The 12,541-nt window shown below is 51.1% G+C and overlaps 1 protein-coding gene across 1 annotated transcript in view; it reads right to left on the bottom strand.

Moving 5' to 3' along the window:
• Positions 1-12,541, bottom strand: part of LOC121545336 (dedicator of cytokinesis protein 3-like) — a 106,906-nt gene that overhangs the window by 35,361 nt on the left and 59,004 nt on the right. The window contains exons 13-14 of the mRNA XM_041855773.2: positions 10,901-10,989; positions 8,454-8,579 (exon numbers count right to left, since the gene is read on the bottom strand). Coding sequence (XP_041711707.2) covers positions 8,454-8,579; positions 10,901-10,989 — 215 coding nt within the window. The remainder of the gene's footprint in view (positions 1-8,453; positions 8,580-10,900; positions 10,990-12,541) is intronic.

Raw genomic sequence — 12,541 nt, 5'->3', positions numbered from 1 at the left:
CCTATCCCCTACCAACTACACCCTATCCCCTACTCCCTATCCCCTACCAACTACACCCTAACCTCTACTCCCTATACCCTACCTCCTACAACCTAACCCCTACTCCCTATCCCCTACCTCCTACACCCTACCTCCTACACCCTATCCCCTACTCCCTACCTCCTACACCCTAACCCCTACTCCCTACCTCCTACACCCTATCCCCTATCACCTACTCCCTATCCCCTATCCCCTACCTCCTACACCCTAATCCCTACTCCCTACCTCCTACACCCTATCCCCTACACCCTATCCCCTACTCCCTACCTCCTACACCCTATCCCCTACTCCCTATCCCCAACCTCCTACACCCTATCCCCTATTCCCTATCCCCTACCAACTACACCCTATCCCCTTCTCCCTATCCCCTACTCCCTAACCCCTACCTCCTACACTCTAAAGCCTACTCCTTACCTTCCTACAACCTAACCCCTACACCCTAACCCCTACCTCCTACACTCTAACCCCTACTCCCTACCTCCTCCACCCTAACCCCTACTCCCTATCCCCTACCTCCTACACCCTACCTCCTACACCCTATCCCCTACCAACTAAACCTTAACCCCTACTCCCTATCCCCTACCAACTACACCCTAACCCCTACTCCCTATCCCCTACCAACTACACCCTAACCCCTACACCCTAACCCCTACCTCCTACACCCTAACCCCTACTCCCTATCCCCTACCAACTACACCCTAACCCCTACTCCCTATCCCCTACCAACTACACCCTAACCCCTACTCCCTATCCCCTACTAACTACACCCTAACCCCTACACCCTAACCCCTACTCCCTACTCCCTACCTCCTACACCCTAACCCCTACTCCCTACTCCCTACCTCCTACACCCTATCCCCTATCCCCTACCTCCTACACCCTAATCCCTACTCCCTACTCCCTACTCCCTACACCCTATCCCCTACACCCTATCCCCTACTCCCTATCCCCTACTCCCTACCTCCTACACCCTATCCCCTACTCCCTATCCCCAACCTCCTACACCCTATCGCCTATTCCCTATCCCCTACCAACTACACCCTATCCCCTACTCCCTATCCCCTACCAACTACACCCTATCCCCTACTCCCTAACCCCTACCTCCTACACCCTAACCCCTGTGTCTGCAACTGGTATCATTGTGAACATCTGCTTATCCCCCCTTGAATAATCACTTCCCTTGAATGAAACACAAGCTATATTTTCTGGACCTCCTCCTTTCTCCCTACCAACTACACCCTAACCCCTACCTCCTAACCCCTACTCCCTAACCCCCTACCTCCTACACCCTAACCCCTACCTCCTACACCCCTAACCCCTACTCCCTACCTCCTACACCCTAACCCCTACTCCCTATCCCTTACCTCCTACACCCTACCTCCTACTCCCTATCCCCTACCAACCACACCCTATCCCCTACTCCCTAACCCCTACCTCCTACACCCTAACCCCTGTGTCTGCAACTGGTGTCCATCTGAACATCTGCTTATCCCCCCTTGAATAATCACTACTTTGAATGAAACACAAGCCATATTTTCTAGACCTCCTCCTTTCTCCCTACCAACTACACCCTAACCCCTACCTCCTACACCCTAACCCCTACTCCCTAACCCCTACCTCCTACACCCTAACCCCTACCTCCTACACCCTAACCCCCTACTCCCTACCCCCCTACACCCTAACCCATACTCCCTATACCCTAACCCCTACTCCCTATCCCCTACCAACTACACCCTAACCCCTACTCCCTACCTTCCTACAACCTAACCCCTACACCCTAGCCCCTACCTCCTATGCCCTAACCCCTACTCCCTACCCCCTACCTCCTACCCCCTACCTCCTACACCCTATCCCCTACCAAATACACCCTAACCCCTACTCCTATCCCCTACCAACTACCCTAACCCCTACTCCCTATCCCTACCAACTACACCCTAACCCCTACTCCCTATCCCCTACCAACTACACCCTAACCCCTACACCCTAACCCCTACCTCCTATACCCTAACCCCTACACCCTAACCCCTACCTCCTACACCCTAACCCCTACTCCCTATCCCCTACCAACTACACCCTAACCCCTACTCCCTATCCCCTACCAACTACACCCTAACCTCTACTCCCTATACCCTACCTCCTACACCCTAACCACTACCTCCTACACCCTAACCCCTACCTCCTACACCCTATCCCCTACTCCCTACTCCCTACTCCCTACCTCCTACACCCTATCCCCTACTCCCTATCCCCTACACCCTATCCCCTACACCAGGGTTCTTCAATTGCGGTCCTGGAGGGCTGAAACACCTCTGTTTTTCATCCTCTCCTTCTAATCAGGGGCTAATTCAGACCTGGGACACCAGGTGAGTGCAATTAACTACCAGGTAGAAATAAAAAACAGAATTGTTTTGGCCCTCCAGGACCGGAATTGAAGAACCCTGCCCTACACCCTATCCCCTACCTCCTACACCCTAATCCCTAACCCCTACTCCCTATCCCCTACTCCCTAACCCCTACTCCTTACCTCCTACACCCTAACCCCTACTCCCTATTCCCTACTCCCTACCTCCTACTCCCTACCTCCTACTCCCTATCCCCTACACCCTAATCCCTACTCCCTACTCCCTACCTCCTACACCCTAACCCCTAATCCCTACCTCCTACACCCTAACCCCCTACTCCCTACCTCCTACACCCTAACCCCTACTCCCTACCTCCTACACCCTAACCCCTACTCCCTACCTCCTACACCCTAACCCCTACTCCCTATCCCCTACCTCCTACACCCTAACCCCTACTCCCTACTCCCTACCTCCTACACCCTACCTCCTACACCCTATCCCCTACTCCCTATCCCCTACCTCCTACACCCTACCTCCTACACCCTATCCCCTACTCCCTAACCCCTACTCCCTAACCCCTACTCCCTAACCCTCTACCTCCTACACCCCTAACCCCTACACCCTATCCCCCTACTCCCCTACCTCCTACACCCTATCCCCTACTCCCTATCCCCAACCTCCTACACCCTAACCCCTTCTCCCTACCTCCTACACCCTATCCCCTACTCCCTACCTCATACACCCTATCCCCTACTCCCTACCTCCTACACCCTATCCCCTACTCCCTACCTCCTACACCCTATCCCCTACCTCCTACACCCTATCCCCTACTCCCTACCTCCTACACCCTATCCCCTACTCCCCACCTCCTACACCCTATCCCCTACTCCCTACCTCCTACACCCTATCCCCTACTCCCTACCTCCTACACCCTAACCCCTACTCCCTACTCCCTACCTCCTACACCCTATCCCCTACTCCCTATCCCCTACACCCTATCTCCTACTCCCTAACCCCTACACCCTAACCCCTACGTCCTACACCCTAACCCCTACCCCCTACTCCGTACCTCCTACACCCTAACCCCTACTCCCTACCTCCTACACCCTATCCCCTACTCCCTACCAACTACACCCTAACCCCTACTCCCTACTCCCTACCTCCTACACCCTATCCCCTACTCCCTACCTCCTACACCCTAACCCCTACTCCCTACACCCTAACCCCTACTCCCTATCCCCTACCTCCTAGACCCTAACCCCTACTCCCTACACCCTAACCCCTACTCCTTACTCCCTACCTCCTACACCCTAACCCCTACTCCCTACACCCTAACCCCTACTCCTTACTCCCTACCTTCTACACCCTAACCCCTACTCCCTACTCCCTATCCCCTACGTCCTACACCCTAACCTCTACTCCCTATCTCCTACCTCCTACACCCTACTCCCTACCTCCTACACCCTAACCCCTACTCCCTATCCCCTACCTCCTACACCCTAACCCCTACTCCCTAACCCCTACCTCCTACACCCTAACCCCTACTCCCTATCCCCTATCCCCTACCTCCTACACCCTAATCCCTACTCCCTACCTCCTACACCCTATCCCCTACACCCTATCCCCTACTCCCTACCTCCTACACCCTATCCCCTACTCCCTATCCCCAACCTCCTACACCCTATCCCCTATTCCCTATCCCCTACCAACTACACCCTATCCCCTTCTCCCTATCCCCTACTCCCTAACCCCTACCTCCTACACTCTAAAGCCTACTCCTACCTTCCTACAACCTAACCCCTACACCCTAACCCCTACCTCCTACACCCTAACCCCTACTCCCTACCTCCTCCACCCTAACCCCTACTCCCTATCCCCTACCTCCTACACCCTACCTCCTACACCCTATCCCCTACCAACTAAACCTTAACCCCTACTCCCTATCCCCTACCAACTACACCCTAACCCCTACTCCCTATCCCCTACCAACTACACCCTAACCCCTACACCCTAACCCCTACCTCCTACACCCTAACCCCTACTCCCTATCCCCTACCAACTACACCCTAACCCCTACTCCCTATCCCCTACCAACTACACCCTAACCCCTACTCCCTATCCCCTACTAACTACACCCTAACCCCTACACCCTAACCCCTACTCCCTACTCCCTACCTCCTACACCCTAACCCCTACTCCCTACTCCCTACCTCCTACACCCTATCCCCTATCCCCTACCTCCTACACCCTAATCCCTACTCCCTACTCCCTACTCCCTACTCCCTACACCCTATCCCCTACACCCTATCCCCTACTCCCTATCCCCTACTCCCTACCTCCTACACCCTATCCCCTACTCCCTATCCCCAACCTCCTACACCCTATCGCCTATTCCCTATCCCCTACCAACTACACCCTATCCCCTACTCCCTATCCCCTACCAACTACACCCTATCCCCTACTCCCTAACCCCTACCTCCTACACCCTAACCCCTGTGTCTGCAACTGGTATCATTGTGAACATCTGCTTATCCCCCCTTGAATAATCACTTCCCTTGAATGAAACACAAGCTATATTTTCTGGACCTCCTCCTTTCTCCCTACCAACTACACCCTAACCCCTACCTCCTAACCCCTACTCCCTAACCCCTACCTCCTACACCCTAACCCCTACCTCCTACACCCTAACCCCTACTCCCTACCTCCTACACCCTAACCCCTACTCCCTATCCCTTACCTCCTACACCCTACCTCCTACTCCCTATCCCCTACCAACCACACCCTATCCCCTACTCCCTAACCCCTACCTCCTACACCCTAACCCCTGTGTCTGCAACTGGTGTCCATCTGAACATCTGCTTATCCCCCCTTGAATAATCACTACTTTGAATGAAACACAAGCCATATTTTCTAGACCTCCTCCTTTCTCCCTACCAACTACACCCTAACCCCTACCTCCTACACCCTAACCCCTACTCCCTAACCCCTACCTCCTACACCCTAACCCCTACCTCCTACACCCTAACCCCTACTCCCTACCCCCTACACCCTAACCCATACTCCCTATACCCTAACCCCTACTCCCTATCCCCTACCAACTACACCCTAACCCCTACTCCCTACCTTCCTACAACCTAACCCCTACACCCTAGCCCCTACCTCCTATACCCTAACCCCTACTCCCTACCCCCTACCTCCTACCCCCTACCTCCTACACCCTATCCCCTACCAAATACACCCTAACCCCTACTCCCTATCCCCTACCAACTACACCCTAACCCCTACTCCCTATCCCCTACCAACTACACCCTAACCCCTACACCCTAACCCCTACCTCCTATACCCCTAACCCCTACACCCTAACCCCTACCTCCTACACCCTAACCCCTACTCCCTATCCCCTACCAACTACACCCTAACCCCTACTCCCTATCCCCTACCAACTACACCCTAACCTCTACTCCCTATACCCTACCTCCTACACCCTAACCACTACCTCCTACACCCTAACCCCTACCTCCTACACCCTATCCCCTACTCCCTACTCCCTACTCCCTACCTCCTACACCCTATCCCCTACTCCCTATCCCCTACACCCTATCCCCTACACCAGGGTTCTTCAATTGCGGTCCTGGAGGGCTGAAACACCTCTGTTTTTCATCCTCTCCTTCTAATCAGGGGCTAATTCAGACCTGGGACACCAGGTGAGTGCAATTAACTACCAGGTAGAAATAAAAAACAGAATTGTTTTGGCCCTCCAGGACCGGAATTGAAGAACCCTGCCCTACACCCTATCCCCTACCTCCTACACCCTAATCCCTAACCCCTACTCCCTATCCCCTACTCCCTAACCCCTACTCCTTACCTCCTACACCCTAACCCCTACTCCCTATTCCCTACTCCCTACCTCCTACTCCCTACCTCCTACTCCCTATCCCCTACACCCTAATCCCTACTCCCTACTCCCTACCTCCTACACCCTAACCCCTAATCCCTACCTCCTACACCCTAACCCCTACTCCCTACCTCCTACACCCTAACCCCTACTCCCTACCTCCTACACCCTAACCCCTACTCCCTACCTCCTACACCCTAACCCCTACTCCCTATCCCCTACCTCCTACACCCTAACCCCTACTCCCTACTCCCTACCTCCTACACCCTACCTCCTACACCCTATCCCCTACTCCCTATCCCCTACCTCCTACACCCTACCTCCTACACCCTATCCCCTACTCCCTAACCCCTACTCCCTAACCCCTACTCCCTAACCCCTACCTCCTACACCCTAACCCCTACACCCTATCCCCTACTCCCTACCTCCTACACCCTATCCCCTACTCCCTATCCCCAACCTCCTACACCCTAACCCCTTCTCCCTACCTCCTACACCCTATCCCCTACTCCCTACCTCATACACCCTATCCCCTACTCCCTACCTCCTACACCCTATCCCCTACTCCCTACCTCCTACACCCCTATCCCCTACCTCCTACACCCCTATCCCCTACTCCCTACCTCCTACACCCCTATCCCCTACTCCCCACCTCCTACACCCTATCCCCTACTCCCTACCTCCTACACCCTATCCCCTACTCCCTACCTCCTACACCCTAACCCCTACTCCCTACTCCCTACTCCCTACCTCCTACACCCTATCCCCTACTCCCTATCCCCTACACCCTATCTCCTACTCCCTAACCCCCTACACCCTAACCCCTACGTCCTACACCCTAACCCCTACCCCCTACTCCGTACCTCCTACACCCTAACCCCTACTCCCTACCTCCTACACCCTATCCCTACTCCTACCAACTACACCCTAACCCCTACTCCCTACTCCCTACCTCCTACACCCTATCCCCTACTCCCTACCTCCTACACCCTAACCCCTACTCCCTACACCCTAACCCCTACTCCCTACCCCCTACCTCCTACACCCTAACCCCTACTCCCTACACCCTAACCCCTACTCCTTACTCCCTACCTCCTACACCCTAACCCCTACTCCCTACACCCTAACCCCTACTCCTTACTCCCTACCTTCTACACCCTAACCCCTACTCCCTACTCCCTATCCCCTACTCCCTATCCCCTACGTCCTACACCCTAACCTCTACTCCCTATCTCCTACCTCCTACACCCTACTCCCTACCTCCTACACCCTAACCCCTACTCCCTATCCCCTACCTCCTACACCCTAACCCCTACTCCCTAACCCCTACCTCCTACACCCTAACCCCTACTCCCTATCCCCTACCAACTACTCCCTATCCCCTACTCCCTATCCCCTACCTCCTACACCCTAACCCCTAGTCCCTATCCCCTACCAACTACACCCTAACCCCTACTCCCTATCCCCTACCAAATACACCCTAACCCCTACTCCCTATCCTCTACCAACTACACCCTAACCCCTACTCCCTATCCCCTACCAACTACACCCTAACCCCTACTCCCTATCCCCTACCAACTACACGCTAACCTCTACTCCCTATCCCCTACCAACTACACCCTAACCTCTACTCCCTATCCCCTACCAACTACACCCTAACCCCTACTCCCTATCCCCTACCTCCTATACCCTAACCCCTACTCCCTACTCCCTACCTCCTACACCCTAACCCCTACTCCCTATCCCCTTCTCCCTATCCCCTACCTGCTACACCCTAACCGCTACTCCCTATCCTCTACCAGCTACACCCTAACCCCTACTCCCTATCCCCTACATACTACACCCTAACCCCTACTCCATATCCCCTACCAACTACACCCTAACCTCTACTCCCTATCCCCTACCAACTACACCCTAACCCCTACTCCCTATCCCCTACCTCCTACACCCTAACCCCTACTCCCGATCCCCTACCTCCTACACCCTAACCCCTACTCCCTATCCCCTACAAACTACACCCTAACCCCTACTCCCTATCCCCTACAAACTACACCCTAACCCCTACTCCCTATCCCCTACCAACTACACCATAACCTCTACTCCCTATCCCCTACCAACTACACCCTAACCTCTACTCCCTATCCCCTACCAACTACACCCTAACCCCTACCCCTCACCTGGCATGATGACATCAGGGAAGCCCAGTTTGCGTGTGATGGCCAGAGCCCTGCTGAACACAGCCTGGTTCTCCCTCCTGATCTGATCCAGCTCCCCCCGCAGCAGCTGTAGAGAGATGATGAGGCCTGGGAAGGGATGGAAAGGGAGGGAGAGAAGGAGGTAGGGAAGGAGAGGGAGGGAGGGAAGGAGGGAAGTGGGAGGGAAGGGGGAAGGGAGGGAGGAAGCAAGAGGGGGGGGAAGAGGAAGAGAGGTGAGAGGGTTGAGAAGGATAAGGGCCAGAGAGAAAGAGAGGAGAGAGAGAATGAAAGAGAGAGAAAGAGGGGGAGGGAGGAATAGAGGGGTATTTAAGGGACATTAGTCAGAGTGCGGGGGAGGAAGAGACAGACAGGAGCATGGATAGAGAGATAGAGTCACAGCGTGGAAAGGAGAGAGAAAAAGTGATGGGGTGAATTAGCAATAGAAAAAGAGAGAAGGGTATGGAACAAGACAAGATGACGGAATTCAGTGACTCATATTATGCTACAGAGATATACAGTTGAAGTCGGAAGTTTACATACACTTAGGTTGGAGTCATTAAAAACTAGTTTTTCAACCACTCCACAAATGTCTTGTTAACAAATTTGCTCCTTTGCATGACATCATGGGAAAATCAAAAGAAATCAGCCAAGACCTCAGAAAAGAAATAGTAGACCTCCACAAGTCTGGTTCATCCTTGGGAGCAATTTCCAAACGCCTGAAGGTACCACATTCATCTGTACAAACAATAGTACGCAAGTATAAACACCATGGGACCACACTGCCGTCATACCGCTCAGGAAGGAGACGCGTTCTGTCTCCTAGAGATGAACGTACTTTGGTGCGAAAAGTGCAAATCAATCCCAGAACAACAGCAAAGGACCTTGTGAAGATGCTGGAGGAAACCGGTACAAAAGTATCTATATCCACAGTAAAACGAGTCCTATATTGACATAACCTGAAAGGCCGCTCAGCAAGGAAGAAGCCATTGCTCCAAAACCGCCATTAAAAAGCCAGACTACGGTTTGCAACTGCACATGGGGACAAAGATCATACTTTTTGGAGAAATGTCCTCTGGTCTGATGAAACAAAAATTGACCTGTTTGGCCATCATGACCATCGTTATGTTTGGAGGAAAAAGTGGGTTGCTTGCAAGACGAAGAACACCATCCCAACCGTGAAGCACGGGGGTGGCAGCATCATGCTGTGGGGGTGCTTTGCTGCAGGAGGGACTGGTGCACTTCACAAAATAGATGGCATCATGAGGGAGGAAAATATATATATGTGGATATATTGAAGCAACATCTCAAGACATCAGTCAGGAAGTTAAAGCTTGGTCGCAAATGGGTCTTCCAAATGGACAATGACCCCAAGCATACTTCCAAAGTTGTGGCAAAATGGCTTAAGGACAACAAAGTAAATGTATTGGAGTGGCCATCACAAAGCCCTGACCTCAATCCTATAGAAAATGTGTGGGCAGAACTGAAAAAGCGTGTGCGAGCAAGGAGGCCTACAAACCTGAGAGTTACACCAGCTCTGTCAGGAGGAATGGGCCAAAATTCACCCAATTTATTGTGGGAAGCTTGTGGAAGGCTACCCGAAACGTTTGACCCAAGTTAAACATTTTAAAGGCAATGCTACCAAATACTAATTGAGTGTATGTAAACTTCTGACGCATTGGGAATCATTCTCTCTACTATTATTCTGACATTTCACATTCTTAAAATAAAGTGGTGATCCTAACAGACCTAAGACAGGGGATTCTTACTGGGATTAAATGTCAGGAATTGTGAAAAACTGAGTTTAAATGTATTTGTCTAAGGTGTATGTAAACTTCCAACTTCAACTGTACCATTGTGAGACACAAGAAAGAACACTGAGCAACATGAAGATGCATGTGATACAGACATTCTTTTAGTCAAACTAAAATGGAGGTCTGCTTGAACTGACATGTGGAACCACACAGCACATCTCCTCTACCTCATCACATTGTGGATATATCCAGTACATGTGCAGTGAAACGTCAATAATAAGATCCCTTTCCTTCAGCTTATCCTTAATGCTGATTGTCACAGTGATGATGATCGATACACCATTATGACAATGAATATCTGATTCAACCTAAGACAGATATGGTCAGTCACGTCTATGTCTCAAAGCTGAAACGAAACGTTCTATACACTTTACTTTCTTTCTCAGTTGGTAATTCACATCCTTTAACATGTAATGTCCTAGAAGTCCATTTCAATTCAGTCAATTTAGGAGACTAATTGATATTTCAATGCAAAAATTGAAAACTGCCATTTTTCTTCGATGAGGATTTCTCAAATTCTTGAAATGGAATTCCAATTACTTCCTGAATTGACTGCCATTGAAATGGAACGGACCCAAACCCTGGCCCCACAGATTAGTGAATGATCATCATATGTACCGTAGTTGGTGCTAGGAGCCGAGTACTTGGTGCTGGACTTGCGAATGATGTTTTCGTGGATCTGAAACCACTCGTTCTCATTATTACATCTGGAGAAAAAGATAGACGTTAGAGAGAAGATAGAGAGAAGATAAAGAGAAGATAGAGAGAAGATAGAGAGACGATAGAGAGAAGATAAAGAGAAGATAGAGAGACGATAGAGAGAAGATAAAGAGAAGATAGAGAGAAGATAAAGAGACGATAGAGAGAAGATAAAGAGAAGATAGAGAGAAGATAGAGAGAAGATAGAGAGACGATAGAGAGAAGATAAAGAGAAGATAGAGAGAAGATAAAGAGACGATAGAGAGACGATAGAGAGACGATAGAGAGAAGATAAAGAGAAGATAGAGAGAAGATAAAGAGACGATAGAGAGAAGATAAAGAGAAGATAGAGAGAAGATAGAGAGAAGATAGAGAGACGATAGAGAGAAGATAAAGAGAAGATAGAGAGAAGATAGAGAGAAGATAGAGAGAAGATAGAGAGACGATAGAGAGAAGATAGAGAGACGATAGAGAGACGATAGAGAGAAGATAAAGAGAAGATAGAGAAAATATAGAGAGACGATAGAGAGAATATAGAGAGAAGATAGAGAGAAGATAGAGAGACGATAGAGAGAAGATAAAGAGAAGATAAAGAGAAGATAGAGAGACGATAAGAGAGAAGATAGAGAGAAGATAGAGAGAAGTTAGAGAGAAGCGTTAATGACACACACATTAGAGGGGGACAGATGGAGAGATGGGGACGGTTGTGTCCCTGAAGCGTTTTCCTCCTAGAGAAAAGATACCAGTGGGGGGACACGCTATCAAGCAGCACATTACCCAAAAAGCACAGGCCACTAAGCTGAGCTGACGGACAGCTTTCTCCTCTCCTTTCCTCCTCTCCTCTCCTTTCCTTTCCTCTCCGCCCTCTCCACCAGGCTTTTTCATTACCGTAGACCCGTGGGCCCCTGGGAAAGGAATGGGGGAAACGCACAGGCTGGAGCCTTATAGGCACGGACAGTTTAGAGGTAGCTCTGCTCTACGCTCACAACGCTGCTCGCTTTTTCCTCTGAGGAGGCGTGCATAGGGCTAATGATAATCATCATCATAACAATAGTTTATTTTATACTGCAATTCCTTCTGCAATGTGGGTAAAAGGGCATCTAAAACAGTAGAAATCAGTAGCGTCGGGCTATCTAGACCACATCCAAAAGCCCTGATACAGAGTCCTGACAGAGGAGGCCGAATGCCGAGGAAGAGGAGGAGGAGAGGGGGAGAGGGGGAAGAGAGAAGGAGGATAGGAGGACGTACATGCGCTATAGCTATCCGTTGAGTCACTGCCTCAGAATGCTTAGCTCTGTGTTATTTTCCCTTCTACTACTCCTCAAACTTTGTCCTCTAACTTTGTGCATTTGTCTAAGTGTCATCTCCCTCTTTCTCACACACACACACACACACACACACACTCTCTCTCTCTCGCTCTGTCTGTCTCTCTCTCTCTCTCTCTCTCGTTCTGTCTGTCTCTCTCTCTCTGTCTATCTCTCGATCGCTCTCACTCTCTCTCTCTGTCTATCTCTCGATCGCTCTCTCTCTCTCTCTCTCTCTCTCTCTCTCTCTCTCTCT

This window comes from Coregonus clupeaformis, chromosome 30, assembly GCF_020615455.1.
Source record: "Coregonus clupeaformis isolate EN_2021a chromosome 30, ASM2061545v1, whole genome shotgun sequence".
NCBI lineage: Eukaryota > Metazoa > Chordata > Actinopteri > Salmoniformes > Salmonidae > Coregonus > Coregonus clupeaformis.
The sequence above is the reverse complement of the archived record's forward strand: the minus strand, read 5'-3'. Positions and strand labels throughout refer to the sequence as shown.